This window comes from Danio rerio, chromosome 20 (genome assembly GCF_052040795.2).
Source record: "Danio rerio strain M-AB ecotype USA chromosome 20, GRCz13ab, whole genome shotgun sequence".
NCBI lineage: Eukaryota > Metazoa > Chordata > Actinopteri > Cypriniformes > Danionidae > Danio > Danio rerio.
The window spans coordinates 25,907,511-25,935,000 of NC_141040.1; the positions used below are offsets into that span (position 1 = coordinate 25,907,511).

The following is a 27,490-nucleotide window of genomic DNA, read 5'->3' on the forward strand; positions in this document are numbered from 1 at the left end:
CTATTACAGTATATAAGAAAAACTATATACGTACAGTATCGGTCAAAAGTTTGGGGTCAGTTTGATTTTTAAATGTTTTAAAATAAGCTTCTGCTCACCAGAGCATTTATTTTATCAAGAATACAGTACAAATTGTAAGATAGTAAAATGTTATTACACTATAAAATACCCCAAACTTTTAACCAGTAGTGTATATGCTAAAACTATAAGTCCAATAGGGAATGTTCTGTTAAAATAAAATAAAAAAAAACTTCCTGCAACCTTCTGGAAACTATTTTGTGGTTGCAAAAAGTCGAACCTAAAATAGAGTTTCCTAGAACATTACTTTAGTTTAAAAAAAAAATAATAATACTAACAGTAGAAGAACATTTTGGGTTTGCTGGGAAAACACCCTACTTATGTTTCAGTTTGTTTACGCTCCTGTTTCCAGGAGTGAGTTGCTAGTTTTGCCTTCTTAATAACATCATACATGTTGTTAAAGACAGTGAGCTATGACTGGCCAGGAACCAACATGTAGTTTGGCTTGTTTCTTGTCCAAATAAAAATCAATAAATAAAATTTTAGACAAAATCTGGAAATAGCCTGACACAGTGACCTTTGTTAGAGACAATGAAACTGACGTTTATGTTAAGTCTTTGAAATCCTACACTGTCTGTCTAAGCCTGTGATAGCCACAGACACTATAGAGACCGGTTTCATAAAAAAAATTAAAAAAAGACATGTTTGTTGCACAAGCTTAGCGTGCTGTATTAAGATCTCACATTCAGCCCACAGGCACCAACATTTTAAGCATGAACATCACTTTCTGTATAAAACTCTAATGCCATTATGATTTGAAAAGTTTATACTGAATTTAGGCAAGCCGTTTTAGAAAATGGCTTGTGGCGCTGATGCTTCTCTATAGTTAGTTGAAATCAGGCATTCCGTTTAATCTGAACAGATGCGGGAAACAAAGCGATCGAATAAGATTTTCCACATTATCAGTTGTTTAGCAGTAGCTGGTGGCACTTATGGTGTTTTCTGAGCTTTTTCTTATCCCAAAACAGTTGCATATGACGCAAGGAATGCCTGAAGATTTGTTTCAAAATGAGACTGGGATGTAGATGTCATAGGAGTTCTCAAAATCTTATAAGTTTCTCCTAATATCTGTTAGCAGTTAAACATTACTGTTAAGTACAACTTGTGTTTTTTTTTTTTTTTTGAGGTGTTCGAACTTAAACTTATGAGTAAACTGACAAAGTAATCAGACAGAAATTAGTAGATTATAACTTTACGGATTCATAAGAATCACTACAGTTCAATCAATCATAACACATTTAAAGATAACTGTATTACTGTTGCTTTAACTTGAAGGGAACATAACTAGTAGCTTTAACACATTTTTATCATGGGACAAAAGTGGCATTTGACAAATGCTGTTTTATTTTTATTTTATTTATTCTATATATTTTGATTATTCTGAAATTATTTTATTCGGTAAATGATTTCATATTTATTTTTATTCTGAGCAATTGACAAATGTTGTTTTATTTGATTTATTATATATATATATATATATATATATATATATATATATATATATATATATATATATATATATATATATATATATATATATATATATATATATATATATATATATAATTTAGTAAATCTGATTCTGTTTTATTTATTAGATTTATTCACATTTGTTTTTATTCTGAGCTTTAGAAATACGTGCAATATTTTAAAATCAATTATTTATCTTTTATTTTATTGTATAATATTTTTATTATATTTATAGAGCATGATTCAAATACGAGTGAAGGTGGCGCAGTGAGTAGCACGATTGCCTCACAGCAAGAAGGTTGCAGGTTCGAGCCTTAGCTGAGTCAGTTGGCATTTCTGTGTGGAGTTTGCATGTTCTTCTTGTGTTCATGTGGGTTTCCTCCAGGTGCTCTGGTTTCCCCCACAAGTCCAAAGACATGCGGTACAGGTGAATTGGATAAGCTAAATTGTCAAAAGTGTATGTGTATGAATGAGAGTGTATAATTGTTGCCCAGTGATTGGTTGCAGCTGGAAGGGCATTCGCTGCGTGAAACGGCTGAAGTTAGCGGTTCATTCCACTGTGGCGACCCCAAATTAATAAAGGAACTAAGCCAAAAAGAAAATGAATGAATGAATGATTCTAATAAGTTTGCAGTGTAGGAGTCAAATGTTTAATATTATTTAACTGTAATAGAATTATTTCCCTTGAATTCAGTGGACATGTCTATACCTACATTTTGAGAAAAGGAACACCTATGCAGATAATGTGAATTCATGTGTGTTTATCTCCACAGGGCGCCTCCTATCATTGGTTACCTGCCGTTTGAGGTTCTGGGTACTTCAGGGTACGACTACTATCATGTGGATGACCTGGAGACTCTGGCCAAATGCCACGAACACTGTGAGCTGAACTGCTTTTTGTCTACTGGAGTTTTCTCAGTTTTGAGTTTAGACTTATTATCAGCAAGACATCTCTCCCGTTTTCTCTCTCTCTGCAGTGATGCAGTACGGTAAGGGGAAGTCGTGCTATTACCGTTTTCTGACTAAAGGTCAGCAGTGGATCTGGCTTCAGACGCACTACTACATCACCTACCACCAGTGGAACTCAAGGCCAGAGTTCATCGTCTGCACTCACACGGTGGTCAGGTGAGACTCGCTGATTCATTACGCTCATCACATGAAACGTACTAGAAGCTAGATGGCAACAGAAGCTATTATCTAGGTCAGATGATATTGTCATTGTTGTTATTATACAAATAGATCACTCAGTGTATATCACTCACTTTGAAAAACAATAAAATAAAAATGTAACCACAATAAAACCATAAGCATTTTGTCTGTTAGGAGTCACTTGCTTGGTTTTTAAATTAAAACTACACTAAACTGAATTAAACCAAACTTCAGCTCTGAAAACTGGATTGAAGCAGTTTCAATTTAATATATATATATATATATATATATATATATATATATATATATATATATATATATATATATATATATATATATATATATATATATATATATATATATATATATAGAAATAAAGATTAATTAAATTGGTTTCTAAACGAATCTGCCATTTTAAAGGAATCATTTGATAGAATAATTCAATGAATCCCTCATTAAGGCTGCCACCTACTGGTAGTTTAAGGACTTATTATCTATGACAGACCAAACCCAAGGTTACAACACAAAGCACACTCTACAAAGTATTTTAAACACTTTACTTGTACTTAGAACAATTGCTTTTGGAAAAATCCTTACATCTTGTTGTTGTTTTTATTTATTGTAAACTGCTGTTTTTCTAGTAGTGGTTTTACACTGAATCTTAATTAGGCATGTGATAAAAGCATGATATGGCACTGCTGTTTACTGAGAATCTTCTTGTAGTATTTGTTTTATAAAGGATGTTTTTCTGTGTCTCAGTTATGCTGAAGTGAGAGCTGAACAGCGCAGAGAGCTGGGCATTGAAGAATCACCTCCTGAGATCTCCGCAGACAAGGTTAATCCTAATTAACCTACTAAATATAGTGAATATTTACAAAATCAGAAGTTATTTTTGTACAAATCTATATTTTTATTTTTTATTTATTTCCTATTATACTGTTATGTTAATATTACATTTATAATATTTTATATTGAGGGACATATTTGTGTATTTTTATAACTTAATACACTTTTTTATATTTTATTTATTATATATTCAATTTGTAATTATTTTATCCACCTGATATAAGAGATAAATTACATTTAATATCAACATTACATGTACAGTTGAAGCCCCCACATTTTTAGCCCCTCTGTTTATTTTTTTCCCCCAATTTCTGTTTAATGGAGAGATTTTTCAACACATTTCTAATCATAATAGTTTTAATAACTCATTTCTAATAACTGATTTATTTAATCTTTGCCATGATGACAGTTAATAATATTTGACTAGATATTTTTCAAGACACTTCTATACAGCTTAAAGTGACATTTAAAGGCTTAACTAGGTTAATAAAGTTAACTTGGCAGGTTAGGGTAATTAGGCAAGTTATTGTATGATGATGGTTTGTTTTGTTGACTATTGAAAAATATATAGCTCAGAGGGGCTAATAATTTTGACCTTAAAATGTTTTTTAAAAAAAATTAAAACTGCTTTTGTTTTAGCCGAAATAAAACTTATATAAAAAGAAAAAAATATTATCAGACATACTGTGAAAAATTTCCTTGCTCTGTGAAACATAATTTGGGGAATATTTAAAAAAAAGAAAAACAAAAAAATAAATCAAAGTGGGGCTAATAAATCTGACTTCAACTGTATACTGTATATGGATTTATTTGTGTACATGTTTTAAAATACACATTTTTTCCTTTCGTTATTTTTGTCTTTTTCTTTTTTTCCATTTACAAATGTATGTTATTGCATTAAAACATTTGACATAATTGCATCATTTTTAAACATATGATATTAATCAAACTTTTCCATTACCTTCTTTATTTCTGTTGTAATCAACATAGTATGACGCAGTTGATCTTAACTTAAAGAACAATCTTTTAACACTGTTTTGCTCTGCTCAGTCTCAGGACTCTGGCTCCGAGTCTCAGTTGAACACCTCCAGCTTGAAGGAGGCGCTAGAGCGATTCGATCACAGCCGCACACCCTCAGCCTCGTCACGCAGCTCCCGCAAGTCCTCCTCGCACACTGCTGTCTCTGACCCCACCTGTATGTACTTCCTCAACAATGCATACACACATACAGACATATTTTAATAGTGTTACTAACTTATGTGTGTTTATTTGTCTGTAGCCACACAGACCAAGCTGCAGACAGATCGCAGCACACCACCTCGCCAATCAGTGTCAGCCATTGAGATGACATCACAGCGGAGGTCCTCCATTAGCAGTCAGGTTAGTTCATGTCATCATCACTTGGTTCCCAACCTTTTTTAAGACCCCCTTTCCCCCCGAAAAATATTGTAAGGCCAACATTAAATGATATTTTCACTCGTATATTAAAAGTTTGCAGTAGATATGACAAAAAAAGTGGTTTCAAACAATAGGTATGTTTATTACTATATCCAGATAATAGCCTAATGTGAAATATAAAAGCAAAACATCATTAGGCCATTTGTAATGGGTACATTTTGCGGTATTTTGGATGAGTCATCTGCAAATGTCTTATTCACTTGGATGACCTCATGTATATTAGTAGGAAGAACTTGGCACAGATAATGCACTTTGTCGGGTCGGGACTCTTTGGTTCAAAAAGAAAATGAAACAAAACCATAATTCAGATAACTATCTTGGTATTTCCTGCATTTCGTGTTTTCAGTATTGCTAGCGCTGCGACCTAAAATGTTTGGAGCTTCCTCACCTGGGTCCAGCATAGCTGCTGAAGGTGAATCAGAAAGACTCTGTCTTTTTTCTGGAGGATGAATTACAATTTTGTCAATTTTTTGGTCAGCCAGGGGATAAAATGAACTAAGACAACATGATCGTTCTCCTAATTGTCCACTGCTAAAATAATTAAAATATGAATCGACCCCCACAGAGCTTGCTGAGGCCCCCTTGTGGGCAGGGACCCCTCTGTTGGGAACTGCTGCTCTAGGTGCATCCCAAAACACATGATTAACATCTGTAGTTTCAGTAAGGCAAATAAAGAGAGCCTTTGTCAGTTATTATTTGAATACAGTGTTGTAAACAGTTCTGGAAGGATCTAGCAAAATATATTTTTAACATCACAAAACTTGGTAATTATTTTACATTAAAAGATATTCTTTATTTTATTATGAAAACAAATCCAACAAAAGTCTTGAGTATATTGTTAATCTCTTTATTTTATTGGCAAACTTTCACATACACACTCATCTCTCACATTAACAATTTTTTGTATTGATTTTGATTTTATTATTTCTACTGTGAAATTGTTAAAAAGCAAACAGTTTGACATATGTATACAATTATTATAGTATTAAAAGTTTTTTTTTTATTCCTCTATTAATTCTTAAAATTATTGAATGTAGAAATGCTGTACATTATGCTTTGTAGATTTTATACATTTATTTATTTAATTTCATCATTATTCATCTTATTCTCCGTGCACAAGTGGGCGCAGCCATTTGTATTTTTTTGGCTCGAGACTTCCGGTCTCATTCACTTCCATTCATTTATCCATGTTAAAAACAGCTCGTTTTGCTGCTTGATGTTGCAAACTGATATTTTCTTAGTATATTATTCTATTTTGTCTGTATAGTCATGCACACACTTGTTTAAAAAGTGAGTAGTTTGACCATTTTCTGCCGTTTATTATTCCTAGTCATTTCTCCCAAAGGTAACTGAATTGGAAGTTCTAATACAATCGCAAAAACGAGCACACTTCCGCCTTGAAGAATAGGTCAATTATACTAGTTTTTATGTTTATATCGCAGCTTTTATATTGTGTTGTTGTATTTATGTTCCTGATGGTTTGTGTAATAAAAAAACACATATTTTAATGCCAGTTTGTAGTATAAATGGTGTAAATAGTGCATTCACTCTGAAAATGATAAAGTATTTTAAATACCTGGATAATGTTCTTATTTAATCGATAAAAAGTGTAAAAGAGTTTTGTTAAACACAATGATTGCAACATTTTTCACATAGTGGAAGAAAAGGAGCTATCAGGCAGTAATGTTGAATTATTTTATTTATTTTGGGTTGTGCATACAAAATTGTCCTACTTAAGCAATTATGCAGCCTCCAAATGGTGAATGCAATTGTACTCATGACAGGTAATGTTACTATTTGTTGGTTTGGTCATATATTTCAGTAATTTAGCAACTGTTAAACATTGAATGTTAAAATGTTAGTGTTCTGTTTGGGATGGCACTAAAATTATAAACTACATGTTTCAGTTTAAAAGTGCATAGTGTGTGGTGTGTCCTTTGGGACACAACTTCTGTAAAATATAAACTAAATACGATTTAGTATGTAAAGTTGAAGTCAGAAGTTAACATTCTACCTTGCAGAATTTACACAATGTTAATCATTTTATAAAATTTTACAAAAATGCTTCTTATTTATTAGTTTATAGTGTCGTGAATAAGATACTTGACATCAAAGAAAAAATAATAGTTGAATTTATAATAACGGTCTTGTAAGAAAGTTTACATACACTTGATTCCTAAAAATGTGTTGCTCTCCGAATGACCCTCAACTCGTTTTTTTGTTTTCCATTGGTTATTCATGAGTACCTTGTTTGCCCTGAACAGTTCAACTGCAGAGGGGCCTTCAGATTCCATAAATTGTTTGGTTTTGTGTATTTGAAATAGGGGTTAAAACAAATATTTACTTGTGAAATCCGTCTTTTCACACTTGCTCATTTGCAACTATTACAGCAGTTTTAAATGCTCAATGTAGTTCTAGAAGAAAAACAAAACAAACAATACATTTAGAGCGGAGGAAATTTTGCCTTAATATCAAATTTAGTACTTTTTTTTCTTTAATTACTTTATCGAAGTTGCTTCACAGGTTTCAGATTACAAAAAAAATAAAAATAAATAATAGTAAATTCTGTGAAATACTGCAAATATTGTAATTGCTAGATAACTAATCAAATGATTGTATCACTAAAGAATATGTGTAGTTTGTCTCTGTTCAGGCTGTTTACTCTTGTGTTTGTGTGTTCAGTCGATGAGTTCTCAGACCACAGGACAGACGATGGGAACATCTCTTGTGTCTCAGCCTCAGCAGCCTCAAACACTTCAGGCCACCGTTCAGGTGATTCTGCTTTAGTTACTGCATGCACTATTAGCACTCTTGCTCATTAGTGTTCCACTGATATGGGTCTTTCAGCGCCTGCTGTGGTGAGAGCGAGTGGGGTGGTCAATGTGTGTATAGAAATATTGAACTTTTGACACGTGTGATCAATAAGGGGATTGACACTGACCCAGAGAGTGGGACTGGGTAAACATGCCACTTAAATCAATGAAACGGCTACTGAAACCTTTTTGTAGTTTTCATAATATAACAATATGCACGCTAATAATTATTTTATTTAGCAAGGATGCATTGATTAATAAGTCTTTAAGTAAAAAGTAATGTTTACTTTGCTACAAAAATCTCTGTTACACATAAACATTGTTCTTTTCAACTTTGTATTCATTATGTATACTAAAAATAAATCGTAGAATTTTTCACGTAATTCACAAAAAAATAAAATAAAAAATTACATAATTGTTTGCCAACATATATTACAGATTTAATAATAATTAAAAAAATTAACATTTTGCAAAAATCCTTAATCTTAGGTTGTCTTCAGAATATTTTTTTGTTGTGCTGATTGAAAGTCTCTTCACAGTCCAATATTAATGATTACAGTAAATGATCTAAATGTGTTTAAATGTATTTTTATATTCTGGGCAAGGCATAAGACTAAAAATGTTCATACAATTAAATATTGTCAGGCTGACAATTCCCATAATTCTAATAAGTAGCCCAAACTGTCTGTCAACAAATGTAGATTTGTACATCTGTGCATTTCTGGGCACTAGTGATGCGCGGATGGTGGTTATATCGCCGGGAGCTGCGGATAATCTGCGGGTCGTGTAATAAAAAATACATTATGATTATTTGTGGGTCAGTTGCTGGTGGATGTAGTGGGACATGGCAGTTGACCAGCAAAAAAGCAGAGAGTGGGCTTTGCAGAATGGGAAGATGAGACGCTCAAAATAATGGATGAAGTGCAAGAGTAGCATAACTGTTCAAAGTTTCAGTTGGAGGAGTCATCAGAGGAAAATCTGCCATCGTTCTGGGAGAAACAAGATCGCTTATTTCCACGACTGCAGCGCCTTGGGAAGAGAATCTTGTTCATTCCTACTACAAGCGGTGCGAGCAAACGCTCCTTCAGTGCAGTTGGCCGCGTTTTGGAGGCGAGGCGAGAGGGGTCTGGCTGGAGACTTAGTGCAGATGCAATCTGAGCTGCATCCAATGCTTTTAAATGGGCTCACCTAACCCCACCCATCACCCTACCCCTCACAGTGACGTCACTAACTCCATTGAGTGCATTATGTCTGACATTGCATCTCTGAGCGATGCAATCTCAACTTGCATCATAAAGGCTGCAGCCAGATACTATTGGGCGAGGTGGAATCGCCCGAATCCAGGCACATTAGATGCTATTCTGTTTTTGCAGTGCAAAGAAAAGGGCCAAGTAAACATACTGTAACATAGCTGCTGTTTAAACTAAAGTGGCACAGTTTTTGTTATCTTGTTCCTGTATCTGTAAAAGCTGAAATGTCTTATTTTTACTTTCTGTATCTATTTAAAAAAGAAGAAAACGTTGTCTAAAGACAAATTTTTGTTTTAAATAAATGAAATAAATGTTCATTTAAAAAAGTTTAGGATTAACGTATTATTTTACTATCAGAGATTTACAGATTATAGCTCACTAAATCTGCTGTTAATATCCACGGTCACCTATCATCATGCCTAAAACAAAGAATTCAATTATTAAAGTGACGATCAGGTGCGGTGCGAATACATATATCTGATAAAACTATATATGCGGGTGGGTGGCGGGTGGATGATTAGCATGAAGCCGCGGATTCGAGTGTCAATGCAGCTGATATGCGCATCTCTACTGGGCACATATATTCGCCATTGGCATGTGAAAACCTATATTGTTTACCACTACTCTGAATATTCGGTCTGAAATAGCATGTAAGTATGGCTTAGTAATAAGTGTAATTCCTTCACGCCGCTGGCCAACCACTAAGCTTATAGTAGTCGCTTTAGAACAAAGTGTGAGAGAGTGATACCAGTGATCCTTGCATGCTTGAAATATTGCACATTAAGACAAGTTTTGCATGCTACACAACTGAAAACAGCTAGATATAATACAATTTCAGTATTGTTGTATTATAAAGTACTATAAAGTTTTCTAACTGATGAATGACATGATCTAGTGGGTTTGCTACTGTCATCTTTAGGGTGCATGCGTTCACGATTTCAGGAGGTGTGGCTATGGATGGCAGGGGTGGGACTGTTTCAAAGATATTATGCTAACCTGCACCAATCATCTACTGCACCTTAAACATTCAATGTTTGTCAGTCTAGATATTTTGAAGTCAAAGTTATATTTTTTTCTGAATAAAACAATCTAAATTTTATTACAAATGCTGTCAACATAACAGCAGGCACAACAATAAACACTAACATGTCTTTCCCTTTACCAAAAAAACACACACATTTAAATTTGATTTCTATTTTGACTCTCCTAATTTCCCTTGCAAATCATGTTGGAAACGCAGATGCACTGTCCAGTTAGTTTTTAGTTTAAAATGATTCACATAGTTTAACCAAAAATTAAGTAACATTCAAGTTTAAAATCTATTACATGGAGTCAACATAAAAAATGCTTTAGAAAGTTTTACTTAAAGGGAAAGTTTAAGAAAACAAATCTACTTTTTTACTTACTCTCAAGTGGTTCTAAACATTTTTCACATTCTTTCTTCTGCTGAACAAAAAAAGAAGATATTTTGAAGAAAGCTGGAAACCTGTAACCGTTGACATCGATAAAGAGTTTCAGCTTTCTTCGAAATATCTTCATTTTGTGTTCAACAGAAGAAACACGGGTATGGAACAAGTGAAGTAAATGATGAAAGACTTTTAATTTTTTTGGGTGAACTATCCCTTTAAGGCCATTTTAATCCAACTGAACAAAAAATCTAAATAAAACGTCAAATAATATCTGCTGCTGTTGATTGTTCTGTAGCCGGTGCTGCAGTTTTCCACACAGATGGATGCAATGCAGCATCTGAAGGAGCAGCTGGAGCAGCGCACACGCATGATTGAGGCAAACATCCAGAGACAGCAGGAGGAGCTACGGCAGATCCAGGACGAGCTGCAGAGGGTTCAAGGACAGGGTTTACAGGTAAGAGCGCCATCAAGCTGTAGTCTACATGTGCGCTGTGCTCTCTCTGCCTTAAGTTGAAACGTTTTTTGTTTGGTTTTTTTTTTGGATATGTAGATGTTTCTGCAGCCGAGTGGTGGTGGATTGAACCTCAGCTCAGTGCAGCTGACGCAGAGCTCATCTGTACAGACAGCAGGCACTCTGTCCATGCAGGGGGCAGTGGTGCCTACGGCGACCCTGCAGAGCAGCCTGCAGTCCACACACAGCAGCACACAACACACGGTCACACAGCATCCTCAGCAGACAGCAGTGCAGCAGCAGAACCTGCTCCGAGACCAGACCACCAACCTCAACCAGGTACTGCTGACAGCCTCGTCATCAAACCAGGGACTTACAGGGGTGGCAAAGAGTGCTGATGGTGGTTCTAGATGGTGACCAGCTTATGATTCAGTGTCAGCAAGCTTAACTTGCCCTGTCTGGCACAACTAAATTTGAAATTGTGGAATAATAACGCATTGAATAATGCATTTTTACAAGATAAAGCATGACAGTTTAGGACACACTTTAAACCAAGTCTGTTCTGTATGACTGCAATAATTAACCTCACAGAGCAAGGAAAGAGTTACAAACCGTGACTCATTTGTGTTGCCAGATCTTTGTGGAATAATGGCAAACAGGAAACCAGGGCTGCCCAAACTCAGCCCTGGAGGTCCAGTTCCCTGCAGAGTTTAGCACCAACTTCCTTCAACACACCTGCCAGGACATTTCTATTATTAAATCTATATTTTAATCGGTTCAGTTGTGTCTTATTGGGGTTGAAGCTAAACCCCCTAAACAATTTATATCCAACATAAAACCAATCTATATCGCTAGATTTATGAGCGAAGCCTAAAGATGAAGCCCATAAACCAGGGGTGTCAAACTCGGGAGGGATCTGCACAGGGGTTAGTTCCAACTCTGCTTCAGCACACTTAGGCTGCAGTCATACTAGAATTTGTGCATGTGAAATTCTGTCATATGGTGCTGCTAAAGGTTCACCAAGCTTGAACTTTGAAAAACAGTGACTTGCGAAATATGTCGCACAACCTTACATTTCCACCACATTCGCATACGTATGAATGAAGGTCTATGGGGAGAAAACTGCAGTGAGCCCGCAGCTTTAAGTGTAGGTTTCACACAAGCCTAAAGGACTCCATCTATTTGATCAGCTGTGTTTAATTGTGGTTGGAACTAAACTGCAGAGCTGGAGATTGACACTGAAAATAAGCAGATATGGCAACAAAGCAGGTGCACGCACATACACCATAACGCACCTGTCAGGTTTGGTGTAATATTCATTCATTCGTTAATTTTCTTTTCAGCTTAGTCCCTTTATTAATCAGGAGTCACCACAACAGAATGAACCACCAACTTATCCAGCATATGTTTTTACACAGCAGATGCCCTTTAGGCTGCAACCTATCACTGGGAAACATCCATACACACTCATTTACACACATACACTATGGACATTTTAGCCTAACCAATTCGCCTGTACCACATGTCTTTGGACTGAGGGGGAAACCGGGGCAATCAGAGAAAACCCACGCGAATGTGGGGAGAACATGCAAACTCAACACCGAAATGCCAACTGACCCAGCTGAGGCTCTTACGAGAGACCTTCTTGCTGTGAGGCAACAGCACTACTTACTGCGCCACCGCGTCGCCCGGTGTAATATTAAATTGATCAAAAATAGTGAATACCAAACAAGCGTGACCCCTGACAGTCAGTTAATGAACCATCCTGTTTCGTTGTGTTCTGTAGGCCAACACTGAAAAATCTAGGCAATTTACTCCCCTGTGTGTCTGTAATTACTGGAGCATTCAATGTATCCATTGCTTAAATTATCAGGTTGTTCACTTATTTTTGATGTTTAGTAATAATTATTGGTGATCTTTCAGATTAAATACAAAAATAATCTAATCTTAAGACTGTTTGTGTGTGTGTGTGTGTTTTAGCAGTCTCAGAGGTCGACCCACACACTGCAGTCTCCTCAGGGTGCTCTGCCTGCATCTCTATATAATACCATGATGATCTCTCAGCCGACACAGGCCAATGTGGTCCAGATCTCCACAAGCCTGGCCCAAAACAGCAGCACCAGCGGAGCCGCCGTCGCAACCTTCTCACAAGATCGACAGATACGGTATCAAACACACAATCAGACTTATTATACACATAAAACACGAGTAGAGTTCTGCACTAGCTTAAAGGGTCACGAAACACCAAAACACATTTTTTGAGCTGTTGACAGTTGTATATGTGTCCCACACTGCTACAAACACTATAAGGACAACTATATTTCACTAAAATGTGTAAATTGGTTGTTTTTGCGTTATTTCAAGCAAATTCGTACTTCCGGTTTGAAACGAATTTTTGAAGCTGCGTCACGGCCATGACATAATAGCATTGTATTCCAGCGTGCAGACTGGATGTCTGTGCCAGAGTGTGTCTTATTATGTCTTACAGTGTGTTGCATTAATGCATGATTAAGGCTTTGTTCAAACCAATCAGCGGGCTCTATTGTGCAACTTCATTAATATTCATTACTGTCACAGTGTTTAGACGGCAGAGACGCCACGTTGTGTTGGCAAAACAAGCGTGAAGTGTTGCTTTTATAGTTTGCTGCCGTTAAGTTTTGTTTTCATTTTCTCTCTGTAAGAGCGCGTCACGTGTGGATTAACAGTGTACGCGACGCTCGACAACAATAACTTACGTGTCTAAGGAGGAACATTGTTTACCTGAGAGCTGTTCTCATCTGCAAACGCTGAGATCCGGATTCGCTTGTAGTCTCCTCTAAAAAAAGACGCGGCTCTAGTTGCTGTGGATTGTCTTGTCTCTACAGATTTGGTGAGCGACCAATGCTCTTTGTTTATTCAGTTCGTATTTTATTCGTATCAAACAAACTATTGCACCGAGTGTAAACAAGTTAGCACTACAACCAAACTATAACCTCGTGTTGGATTTTGTGACCGGAATAACACATGCAGCTTTCTGACACTACCTGCCGTGTGCATCTAAGTTTCCAGGAAATGTGAAGGTTTTTTTTCTCTCGTTCGCCGTGCGGTATCAAACATTGCATGAAAAATACACGCTTAGAGCAGCGCCTCGAATCAAATATCACGTTTGTCGCGAGGGACATGAATGAATACCTGAATGAAAAGAGCCAAACTGCAGTTAAAGTCCAACATTTAATAATTTGGCAAATAATTCGACTACAGATGTCCATGTAAACACAGTCACTTTGTCCGCTGTAGTTGTGTGTTTTGACTCTGAAATTCAGCGCGCCCAAATAGACACTCCCACACCAAGCCTCTTTTCTTCCTCCGACACTCCCCCCTAAACAGAGCTGGACACGCCCACTTTTCTGACTTTTTTTCAAAGTAGAGGTGTGAAAACACCCTGCTGAAACGAGGGGGTTTCATGGCCCTTTAAAATAACCATTAATGTCATGTCCTCCATTTGTAAGTAATACTGTATCTGATAACGGGCTGTAAAATTGTTAGAAAATAATTGGGTGATGCACCTGGGGTATTTATTTATTTTGTTTGTTTCTTATTAATAAACAACATCAATAGTCAATTTTTATATATCTTTATATCTATATATTAAATGTTGTATATATTATATATATTTATATTGTAATATATTTTTATTTATTTATGTTAACTCTGTATTTACGACATTACTGTTTAGACTGGGCTTGTTTTTGGTATGGAATAACAAAAATGTGTGAATATTTCAAACATGTTTCTGTACATTTTTAGAGAACAAAATACCAATGTTTTAACTTCACAAGGGTTGAGAAATCAATACTTTTTATACAGAGAATAACTCAACAACTGAAAGCATTTGCTACTCTGACCAGTTGAACCATTTTCTGAAGTAAAATGCTCTCAATATATGCAATGTATTGACATTTCTTCATATACACTGAGAATTGATTGAGTTATTTATTAATAAATTGATATTTTTTGCCAGAAACTCAAACACAGCTAACCTGTCTGACTGTGCTCCACAGGTTCCCTGCCACCCAACAGCTCCTCACTAAGCTAGTAACAGGCCCTATGGCATGTGGTGCAGTTATGGTTCCCACCACCATGTTCATGGGGCAGGTGGTGACGGCGTTTGCCCCTCAGCAGGGTCAGCCTCAGACTATCAGCATTGCTCAGCAGCCGTCAGCGCAGACAGCCGATCAGCAGACCCACACACAGGCACAGACACAGGCCGCAGCAACAGCCCAGCAGCAGGGACAGAACCAGGCTCAGCTCACACAGCAGCAGACGCAGTTCCTTCAGGTACAGCTTTTTATAATCATCAATAGCACACCTTTGATAAAAATGCATATTCTGTCATCATTTACCACCATATGATACTACCAAAAAAAGCACCATTACGCTTGTTGAAAGTACTGGTGTAGCTGATCACAAATCACACTACGGATTTTGAGTGACGGATCGGACCATTTTTCGAATCAGCAAAAAAGGGAGCAGACAGTGTAATTTGCTTTTCATTTATACAAAAATATTACTGCAAAAGCCATTGGTTTTAACAAACAGAAGGTAGAACCTGTGATTTTAATGAAAATAAAAGTCAATAAAGAACCAACTGAAAAAAAGGATAAATATTTAATACAAAAAAATGATATTTGCTACTTTTGCTGAAAATGCTAAACATATAAATCTAACACCTTGTACAACAGATCATATTTATTTTCAATTATTGATTCAGCAACTCGCACATTAAACTTCATGTTTCATTATATATGTATCATTGTTGAAAACCTATTCAGTAACATCATTTTGATGGCTGTTTGTCGCCACCCATTGGTTACACAATGTAATTGCTACAACATTCACCAGCTTCAAGTTCCATTAAACAGTGATTTTATGCTTCACCATAAACATCAGTGTTTATATCTGAACTATAAACTGTTCTCCCTGTAAATCTGTGTTATTTAATTGTCTAAGTACTGTAACTGAAAAAGTTTAAACTGAATGTAAACAGGCCAACACATTCAACTTTCCTCAGTCAGAATTTAGTCATTTGAATAATACGTTAATAATAATAATAATTAAAATAATAACAACAACAATAAAAATAATTAATTAATTAGTAATAATTAATAATAACAATATTGAAAATAATTTATGATATATATTTGAAAATTCATGGATAACAACAATTGTATTCAAATACATTTTAATTTGATGGGTTTTCAATTGGTTATTTTAACTATTTATGATGGCAAAGCAGTCAAAATAGGACAAATGAACTCCTGTATGGGACAAATTCTGGACCTTTGTCAGTGAGGTTAAGGTCTTTCGAACCACCCAAACCCCCCCTGGCTACAGGCCTGGTCTTCAACTATATTTTAAAAGATGCGTGACAAAGAAATATATTGTACTAACTGTTGACTATTGGACTAACAGCCGGTTGTAAATACAATATCTGAACTTTGCAAATACATAACATTTTCTATCTTTGTTAGATAGATTTACATTTTTTTATATTATATTTTTAAAAAATATTATTGTATTCAATCAGCATTTCAATTGGTACAATATTATGTTATGGTGCTAACTTTGCCTTTTTTTGGTAGTAATACATATTTTATATTTATAATGTGTTCATAATGTGATTATCATTTTGTCAAAATTTCAGAAATTCCCTACCATATACACTGTAAAACCCCAATAAGCTATGGTAATTCAAACCATTTGAGAAAACTGATCAAAAACTAATCCTAGTGATTACTGGGAACTGAATCCATTCGAGGAAATGAAGCAATTTGAGCGCAGTGAAACTAGGATTGGGCTGATAGACGATGCTCCGCCCTGCCCCCGTCGCAAACTCGCTCGCAAAAAATACACACTCAGGCCCTATTTAAGCTAATACGTCTTAGTGTTAAAATGGCATTTTAGAACGAAAATTATCCACGTCCATACTGTGTTTTACCTTGCATTTCTGAACAAGACTCTGTTCTCTGAAAACGCACATCACGTGACCACACACACACACACACACACAGCCACGAGCTTCTCTCTCAGAGCTCTAGATACAGAGAGCAGTGCACGTCTTTATCAAGTTTGTACCACTGGATCGCATCTCACTACAGATGTTAAACGTGATATTCAGACATCCCAAGTCTCTCGGAAATTCCTGGGAGTCTCTATGCATTTGCGGGACTCATAATGCCCGCAAACGAGTCCTCAAATAAGTGCCCCCGGTCCTCAAATAAGTCACGCACACTTCTAACCCCTGGATTGAAGTAATGAGGTATTTCATTAACCTGTCCTTCAACACTGAGTTCAAAACTCATTTCAAATGAGTATAATTAACTTTCAGTCAATTTTGATTTAACTACTGTCATTTCATTTGATAAAGCTGACTGTTGGGTTTTACAGTGTAGTAATACATTTCCCATTTGTTTCTGCAGGCCCCACGTCTTTTACATAGCAACCAGTCTACCCAGCTGATCCTCCAGGCGGCGTTTCCTCTTCAACAACAAGGCACATTCACAACCGCAACACAACAACAGCAGCAACTTCACCAACAACAGCAGCAACTTCAGCAGCAGCAACAACTCCAACAGCAGCAGCAACAACAGCAGCAGCAGCTTCAACAGCAGCATCAACAACAACAACAACAGCTTCAACAGCAGCATCAACAACAGCAGCAGCAACTGGCAGCTCATCGCTCCGACAGCATGACGGAGCGCTCCAACCCTCCGCCTCAGTAAAGCGCATCGTCAGGGACACCACCAGACCTCCACTGAGCGGTCCCGCAGGCTGGAGGGCTTCTGAGGGGGGGAGAGAGAAAGAAAAATTGCAGTATTTGTGCTGTACCCTCTCAGATACCCTTCCACTGCTTATAGGTGAGGAGCCAGACCTAAACGGGTGTTTGCTCCCGTTCGCTCTCCCACCTATAGGTTGCTTGCACTGAATTCTGGGAGAGGCCCGACCACCAACACTGAGCTCTGGTTTACCGCCAAACACAATATCCGCATCGTCATTGTCTCGTCCGCCCGGTGCATGCCGTCATCCTTCATCCGCAGGTTTAATTTATGCAGGAGGAGCGCTTCAGGACGTCCTGCAGGACAAACAGCGCCTCGCTCTTTCTCTCTGCCTCTCTCTCTCTTTCTCCTCCTCTTTCCTTCTCATTTTACGTGTCGAAGTAATTATGGGTCAGAAAATATTTTTAAGAATGTGGAGTGGATTCAACTTTTATTGTACAGTTCACCTGTAAAATAATGTGTAAATATATGGACAAAAGGAAAGAGAAACTAATATTTTATATGATGCATGAGATGAAAAGCGTAGTCTGTTATTTGTAGCTTTGAATATACTTTTTTTCTAATATTCAAAGGAAAAAAAGCTAAACTTACTACACGTAATGGCTGATCTCTTCACAGACTTCCTTTTTCCAGTGGGATGGGGTGTTGAGTGTGTGTGTGTGTATGTGCTTGCGCACATGTGTTTGTATGTATGTGTGTCTGCCAAGCAGGCGAAGCTGGATCCTCAGATTGCGTCACAGTTTGTTTAAAGCGCCCTTCGTATTTTAGTAAATCTGTTAAAGGAACAGGCAATCTTTAGATGTTTTGCACCGCGTTATGCAGTGCAGTACCATAGTAAATGCAAAAATATAGAGATGAATATTTCAGAGAGATGTTTTACATTTGTAAATACTTTACAGAGAAGGCTTCAGATCTAGTCTATCATGTGGTTAGGTTAGGCAAACATAGAAATGGCGCTTTAAGCATTCACTGCTAAAAGGCGTTCGCTGTTGTGTACCGATGATAGTAACGGTACTCTCTTCAACTGGAAAGGATGCGGGGTTATGATGACGAGACATCTACTCACATAGTGTGCATGATCTTAAACGATACAGGTAAATTAGCTTAAAGCTAAGCCATAGCTTCCTCTAGTTTTCCAGTGGTTTACATGGTTGTTTACACTGTTATACAGTGTTTTAGGTATGACTCGCTAAGGCTTGAGTAAGAAATAAACTGTTTATCATCTAGAAATAATCAATTATCACATATTTGCACAGTTTCAATGCAGGAATACTTTCACTTGCCTTTCTCGGGTTTCCGCTCAATAACTTCTTCCACAACTCTGGTAAAGCAGGAATGTACAGGTTAACTAGTACCTCTTCAACACTCACTTAGTCACTAGCAACTTTCTAGCTTTTTTTGCCCAAAGGAAACAACACAAGCCAAGTGTTGACAATCTCACTTACTTTATCAGCCCCCTGTTGTTGTATGATTAAAACATGCCAGATTGTAGTAGATTTGTTTGATAATTAAACGTAACTCTTTAGCTGTGGCTTTAAGATTCAGCGATTTTTGAGTTCATGCTTGTTTAGCAGTACAGTTGAAGTCAGAATTATTAGCCCCCTTTAAATGTTTTTTCTCTTTGAAGTATTTCTCACATGATGTTTAACAGAGCAAGGAAATTTTCACTGTATGTCTGGTAATAATTTTTCTTCTGGAGAAACTCTTATTTGTTTCATTTTGGCTAGAATAAAAGCTGTTTTACATGTTTTAAACACCATTTTAAGGTCAATATTAATAGCCCCTTTAAGCTATTTTTTCCCCATAGTCTACAAAACAAATTATAAACATGGGGCCAATAATTCTGACTTGAACTGTATATAGCCATTGCTAGGAATAAAGTCTCTCTCATTGTTAGTATTTTTATTATTTGTTTTTATTGAAAAAAAAAGATTATCAGCATTGATACACTAAAAGTGTAAGATAGCTTTATTTACGTATTTATTTGTCCTTCCCCCTGCCTGACATTAGAATGTGTCCTGGTGAATTTCACTTTTATTTATGAGAAAGAAAATGATGGCCATCATATGCTTTAAAATGATTTACAAGAGACTCCCACTAAAATTCTGTGTAATGATAGTTCATTTACCAAAAATCATTTGATAACATGAAAGACTCACTATTTATAGTCTGTTCCGACAAACCACTAGTTTTAATGAATTAAAATGTAATCAAATTTAGTACGATCACATATTTTTTAAGTATGCGGTTTTATTTTTGAATAAATGTTACACAGAATGACGATATAACATTATTTCACTCTTAATTTAGAAAATATTAAACTTAAAATGCTTATCTTCCATTTAATATGCATATTTAAAATACGTTTTGTTCATTTTATTTGATGTGTCCCATGAAATGGGGCATCCTGCCCTTGTCCCATATTTATATTCACTTACAATATTTTTGAAACCTTATGAACAACCCTTAAATATTATTTGGTTTTGTTATAAAAGCTGAAAGTCACTTTTATCAACAGGTAGCACTTATAAATGACCCTTTTTTGTACTTGTTGTTCTGGTTTTGTAAGACAAGACCGTTTTAATTAGTTATGTTAATTACTTTTTATTGTTCATGCACTAAAGAGCAATATTGCCTTTTCAGGTTAGTACAAGTCGACAGGTGTAGTTCATTCCAATATTCTCCATATCAGACCTCAAGTATAGATGAAAGTGCCCGTCTGAATGTTCGGTTTTTACGGGATGTTAAAGCCAATCACCTGGAGTGCTGGTCCAATCACAGTTCGCGTTGCAGTATCCAACCAATAGCAGAATGATCTCCAATAATGCAGTATATAATCGAACTCATTCTTCTTTTTCTTCACCCTTCAGGTCGGTGGTGTGGTTTTTGATGGACGACCGCTGTAGTGTTGGTTTAATGGTTTATGTGGAATGAGCGAGGCGAGATTAATGATTGAATGTAAAACTGTCACTTAGCTTTATAGTAACTTTTAAAGAGGAATATATTGACAAATTAGATGCTCTTATTTTTGTACATGGAGGTCGGAAGAGAGAATTTATGCTATAGTTGAAGCTTATTCAATAGAGTAACCTCAGATGAAGGATTTAAACAAACTGTGATGCGCTGGAGGACCAGTTCAACTTTCTCCCCAAAATGCAGTTGGATTTAGGAACAGGTTCTTTCAGGAGAGTAGGAGATGCTACAGATGCTCCTGTTTATTTTTTTGGGAGGTATTTGAAGGTGATACTTTTTTTTTTTTTTTTTTTTAGATAGTTCTTGCTTAAAAAGTATAGGACATCTATACAAATTTAAGATGGGTCGATAAAATGACCTTCTGACGCATTGTGTATTCTCTTGCACAGACGTTAGATGCTGGATGTTGACACACGTGATGATGTTTTGGAGAACAAGGGGCTTTTCTGTTTTCTGCACTGAGTTTTATTATGTCAGCCCTTAAGGGACAGTTCACCCAAAAATAAAACTCACCATTTACTCATCCTCAAGCGGTTCCAAACCTTTATAATACTGTGTTCTCTCTCTCTCTCTCTCTCTCTCTCTGTTGAAAACAAAAGAAGAAATTTTGAAGAATGTTGGAAACTGTTTGCTATTACTATCTGAAGTAGGAAGAAATATATTAATTTTCATAATTTTGATGGTAATGGCAAGCAAATGTCGGAATCTGATTGCATTGTCATCTAAAGTTAGAATAAAAAGTTCATACAAGTCTGTTGAGGTGGCTCAGTCATCTGTTTCGGATGCCTACCTGAATTTCAGCCGTTTCCAGCCTGGTCCTAGCTGGTCAGGCTTGAAAATGACCAGCTAAACCAAAGTCCCTTTAAGGCAAGTCTTTTCACTTGGCAGCCATCTTTGAAACGCCTCTCGGGCAGTATGCTCGGACATTCAGACTGAATAGGGAAACATCAAATTCTCCAAAACAGTTTGCCAAGATTACAATTGAATTTAATGTTAGGAATCTTCAATAAAATTAAACAACATCTGTCTCTTTAGCTTCATTTCTAAACGTCTAAATCACATAAAATCTGCAGAAACTAACGTCTGGTCCAAGCACCTCCCCCAAAGTACTGTCAGTCTTTAATGATTGATGATTGGCTTCTGTACTTAAAAGCGGGCTTTTTTCCACCATATAGTGATTGATGATTGGCTCCTGTACTAGAAGGTGGACTTTTTTTCACCATATTGACAGTTACACTGTTCCCCATTCAAAAAGAGTGACACGTCTTGTGTATTCTAGTGTCTTTGGCTAAACCCAGCTGGACCAGCCTGGTTTAAGCTGAACATAGCTTGTTTTAGCTGGTCATCACCAAGCTTGACCAGCTAAGACCAGGCTGGAAATGGCCAAAACCAAAAAAAGTTTCCCTCCGACCCTAGGCTGTTTCTAGAAATTCTGTACATAAATGTGAACAGATAAATAATGAATAGAACCGCTGACAAAGGGCAGATCTGACAAAGTCCAACATGCAGTATGACTTATTTCCTGAAATATGAACCAAACTCCTGCTTCATTCATACAGACTAAACAATCCTTAACAGAGCACCTCTCACCCCAAACTCCTAAAGAGCGTCCCACAGAATGCCATAAGGGTCACGGTTGAATCCTCTCTCCCAAGTCCACAAAAAAAAGTGGACTGGTTGGGCAAACTCCCATGAACCCTCAAGCATACTAGTGAGGGTATAGAGCTGGTCCAGTGTTCCACTGCCTGGATGAAATATGCATTGTTCCTCCTGGATCCGAGGATCAACTATTGGCTGGATCCTCCTCTCCAATACCCTGCGGACAGAGACTTTTTCAGGGAGGCTGAGGAGTGTAATCCCCTATAGTTGGAATTAGTTCTCTGGTCCCCCTTTTTATAAATGGGAATCACCACCCCAATTGCCCAGTCCAGAAGTACTGCCCCTACCTTTATGCGATGTTGTAGAGGTGTGTCAGCTAAGACAGCTAGTAGGGCGGGCTTGTCCCACTGGGAGGAGGCCCCGGGGAAGACCCATGACATGCTGAAGGGACTATACCTGCGCCCCAATTCACACAACCTAAAAGTATGTACTTTTTTTTTTTTTTGTGAAGGAAAAGTATATACTTTTGAGTGTGCAACAGAGGAGTGTGCAAGCTTTGGGACATACAACCTCCTCGTTAACAGATCGTTATGTTGCTTAGTTACGAGCCCTGTCAATCATCCACATTTCTTTCATATTTAATTTGCTACCTTATTGGAGAAGCAGCAGCAGGATAATCTGCCACTCACGAGTCTTTCATGCAGAGAAATCTCATCAGGTCTTTGGATAATTACGTATTCAGACATTAATGTCCAAATATGTCTGTATATAAGATAACTTTGTTGTTGCTGATAAAATATAACACTGAAATATAGTTAAATAATTTCTAGTGGGCAAGATGTTAATTAACAGTCATAGAAGCATATTTACCAAAGCCTTTCTACTTGATGGTTGGTGTTTTGCGTCGGCCATATTTGTAGTTTATTTACACTTTTTATCTGCGTTTGTAGTTCTAATCAAATTCACGTCCAAGGCACAATGTATTGTTGGTGGCATCAGCAATTCGAGTATGGACGGTTCAAAACTTAAAACCGAATTTTTACCCATAATAATAAACCATCTGGGAACCTTTGCCATACTCTTTTCAACATGCTACGATTTGGGACATACTAATTATATTTTTAAATACTATTTAGGACAGATAGTATAATAAATGGAATGCAGCATGTGTCTCTGCTAGCCTGGGAATACCTTGTGGTCCCACTTGAGGTGCTGGAGGAAATGTTAGGGGAAAGTGTCTACGGTTTTCTCTTGAAACTGCTGCCCCTGCAACCCGGCCCCAGATAAGTGGAAGAAAATGACATGACATACATTAGATCATGGGTCTCAAATTCCTGGAGGGCCGCAGCTCTGCACAGTTTTTCTCCAACCCAAATCCAACATAGCTGATCCAACTAATCAAGGTGTTCAAGAGTACTGAGGACTGTTAAGCAAGTGTAAGTTGGAGGTGGTTGGAGCTAAAAAACTGCAGAGCTGTGGCTCTTCAGGAATTGAGTTTGAGACACTGCTTTAAATCATGGATCTCAAACTCGATTACTGGAGAGCTGCAGTTCTGCGCAGTTTTGCTCCAACCTAACCCAAATCAAACACCACTAAACCAACTAATCAAGGTGTTCAAGAGTACTAAAGACTGTTAAGCATGTGTGAGTTAGAGGTGGTTGGAGCCAAAATCTGCAGAGCTGTGGCCCTCCAGGAATTGAGTTTGAGACACTGCTTTAGATGGTAATACCAACCAGTTTCCAACATCCTTTATGATTTCTTCTTTTGTGTTCAACAGAAGAAACAAACATATACAGGTTTTAGTTTTTTTGGGTGAACTATCCTTTTAAGGTAACAGAAAAATACTACGGCTTCCTCAGGTTGGTTCAGAATAATAAACCCACATCAGTTTTGCCCGTCTTTTCTCTTCCTCACTCGATCTTGTGATAGTGACCTAATCAATGACATACACTTCTGCATTTACCATTAAGAGCCACTAAAAAAAGAACTGGTTATGTCATGATGATTGCCCTCTATGTACCTCTGAATTGTTTGTGGTGCTCGATGCAACTCCATGTCGACTGGCGTTTAGTAATTAACCCAAAGAGCTTTGAAGAAAGATGGGAGAAGGTGGCCCAATTTGAATTTGCATTGAATTGAATTTGCAGTTTGAAATGTTCAAAAGCGCCCAGTGGAAAAGGAGGTGGTGAACCATGTTAAATGTTCTGTAGTTCTGATGTACGCACTAGAAGTTCTGAATGTCTATCAGTGTTCTCTTGCTATCATTTAATCTTTGTATGTGTGATGTTCTTTGCAGAGCACTCGTGTTTGGCTCATGAAATTGATCTGGTCAGTACACGGTAATACAGAGGAAAAATAGATCATTATTTAAATATACCTATTAAGTAGTTTTAAACTTTCACCATTTGTTAGGTCTCATCAAATTTCAGTGCTCCCTTGGGGCTTTCGGAGCATGGCTCTGTTTTCATGAATTCACTTTTAAAAAGAAAAAAAGAGAAAGAAATCTGTAATATCAGAGATTAGTGTGCTGTATTGGGTTCATTTTGTGAGCCAGGCCGTTCTTACATTTAACAAAGAAATAATGGAACCTTTTTAAACGAACAGTGCCGTTTACTCCCCTTATTCAATTTTGGAAATAAAATTATTTGAAAACATTGCATTGTGTTAACTGCATTTATTCATTCATATGTTTGCAAATACATTTCTCTAAATAGCAGTGCATTCACACTTTGTTTAGGTTAGTTTGTTGAGTTAGAAAATAAAAAATATATACTATTTAACCACAGAATCTTGTTTTGCACAAGCTCTGGGATGCAAGGTTTTGTGATTAGAAAGTATATACATTTATTTTATTTTAGAAAGCGTTTTATTTTCGAGAGGTTTGCTTTTCGGCTCCGCTCCTTTACCTCAGGGGGCCAGTACATCGACGGCATTACTGCTGCTAATGCACTGATCCACCTGTCAATCTCGTTTCATCCTGCCTTGACTTGTGAACAAAACGCCAAAATTATTAAACTGCTATACCTAGGTCAAGGACTCTTCTACTACCTGGAAGTGTAAAGCCACCTATTTCCAGAGAAGCACCATTGCCTTAGGCCCCAATTACACTAGTGCGTTTTAGTTTCAAAACTATATAATGAAAATGATCGGTGTTCACACTAGCGTTTCACCAAGAGTTTCTGAACAACTCTCTGTCTACACCAAAACACTGAAAACGCACATCACGTGACTACACGAACACACATTCTCTGGCATGCGCTGCAGCTTATTTAGCCAGATGAGAGCTGTGCTCATCGGAGCATTCATCAAGGATCTCCCGGTGGATCTAATCTCACTATATTTGCTAAACGTGATATTTAATTAATCTTGCTGTCTATATTTAACGACATATTCCCTGACTTTGGTCTTCTGAATCTATAACTTGTTCTCAGGTAATGTGTTTTGGCTGAGCGCAGAGATAAATTAATAATTAATGTAACCACGTACATTCTGTATATTGACTGATTGCTTGCCTTTATTTCCTATAATGTATAAACTTATTTTACGTTATACTTTTATAATGGCTATTATTGATTATTAAAACTAATATTCAGCAAAAGAGAGGGTATGATTCATATTGTCAATGGAAATGAAAGAAGGCAGTGAAGTTGTAAGCTGCCTTTTGTTATGAATATGCATACAGTGAAGATGACGCTCATATATGCAGACACAGCGCCTCAACATTTCTGCTGTCTGTTAAGTTGTTTATATCAAAATGAAAATAGCTGTTCCTCATATTATGTTTTTATTTTATTGTTAAAAAAAGTGAAACAATGTAGCCAGGATGATGTGAATGAGGTTATAAAGTACACTTTTCCCTTTGAAGATTTACCCGACATGTCTTCGGGGGTCTGTTTTTTCATATCAAACTTGCGAAGTATGAACTTACAAGGAGAGGATGCAGGACTTAACTGTCTGTAGGCTACTTAATACTGAGGAAAAGCCCCACTCAGAGGCAAATGTCGGCAGCTGATGTCTTTGTTTCCCCCCATCCACACTGAGATGGAGCAGCAGCGTTTTAAAATGAAAACCAAAACGCTCCGTTTCGGCACTCCAAAACTCGGGCGTAGTGTGGACAGATGGCGGAACCAAAGCAAAACATTTTTTTTTCAAAACGCATTAGTGTAAACTGGGCCTCAGACTTGGAGGCGCTGATTCTTGACTCTGCCGCATCACATTCAACAGCAAACTGCCTGTGCAAGCTGAGGGTCCATGATCGATGAAGCCAAGAGGATAAAAACATCTGCAGATAGCAATGATGAAATCCTGTGGTCCTTGAACCACACTCCCTCTGACCCTAGGCTGCATCTAGAAATTCTGTACATAAATGTGAATAGATAAATAATGAATGGAACCAGTGACAAAGAGCGACCAGTACAAGTCCAACATGTACAGTATTCTGACTCATTGCCAGTAATGCAAACCAAACTCCTGCTTTATTCATACAGAGACTGAACAACCCTTAACAGAGCACCTCTCATCCCATACTCCCAAAGAAAACCATGAGGGACATGGTCAAATCCCCTCTACAACTTCACAAAAAACATCTGGACTGGTTGGGCATACTTCCACAAACCCTTAGGTATCCTAGTGAGGGTATAGAGCTGGTCCAGTGTTCCACTGAATGGATGAAATCTGCATTGTTCCTGCTGGATCAGAGGTTCAACCATTGGCCGTATCCTCCCTGTCCAGGACCCTGGCATAGACTTTTTCAGGGAGGTTGAGGAGTGCGATCCCTTATAAATGAGAATCACCACCCCAGTCTAGAGGTACTGCCCCTGAGTGCTTCAGCCAAGACAGCCCCACAACATCCAGAGATCTGAGATACGCAGGCTGTATCTCATCCACCCTTGCTGCTTTGCCATTGTGGAGCTTGCAAACTTACTCTGTAACATCAGCTTGAGTGAAGGGTCTGAACCCATGCATCCCCAGTCTCTGCTTCCACAATAGCAGGCATGTCAGTGGGATTGAGATGATCCTCAAAGTATTTCTTCCACCGTCTGACAACATCTACTATCATCGTCTGACAACAAGTCAACAGCTCCCAGTTTCACCGTAAACAGTGTTGGTGTAGAATTGCTACCCCACCCTGAGGCCCCGGATGGTTTGCTAGAATCTTTTTAAAGCCAATCTTTAGTCT

General features: G+C 37.3%; 1 protein-coding gene across 9 annotated transcripts in view; it reads left to right on the plus strand.

The window, feature by feature from the left end:
- The window catches only part of clocka (clock circadian regulator a), a 110,119-nt gene extending 85,154 nt beyond the window's left edge, over positions 1-24,965 (plus strand). For 3 of the 9 annotated variants that reach the window (XM_087296320.2, XM_087296321.2, XM_087296322.1), the window contains exons 14-24: positions 2,322-2,428; positions 2,526-2,673; positions 3,457-3,532; positions 4,594-4,738; positions 4,823-4,923; positions 7,684-7,773; positions 10,769-10,927; positions 11,024-11,263; positions 12,905-13,089; positions 14,965-15,241; positions 17,383-19,400. In XM_087296320.2, coding sequence (XP_087152446.1) covers positions 2,322-2,428; positions 2,526-2,673; positions 3,457-3,532; positions 4,594-4,738; positions 4,823-4,923; positions 7,684-7,773; positions 10,769-10,927; positions 11,024-11,263; positions 12,905-13,089; positions 14,965-15,241; positions 17,383-17,685 — 1,831 coding nt within the window. In that variant the 3' untranslated portion in view covers positions 17,686-19,400. 9 annotated transcript variants of the gene reach the window in all.
- Positions 24,966-27,490: the final 2,525 nt, after the last annotated feature.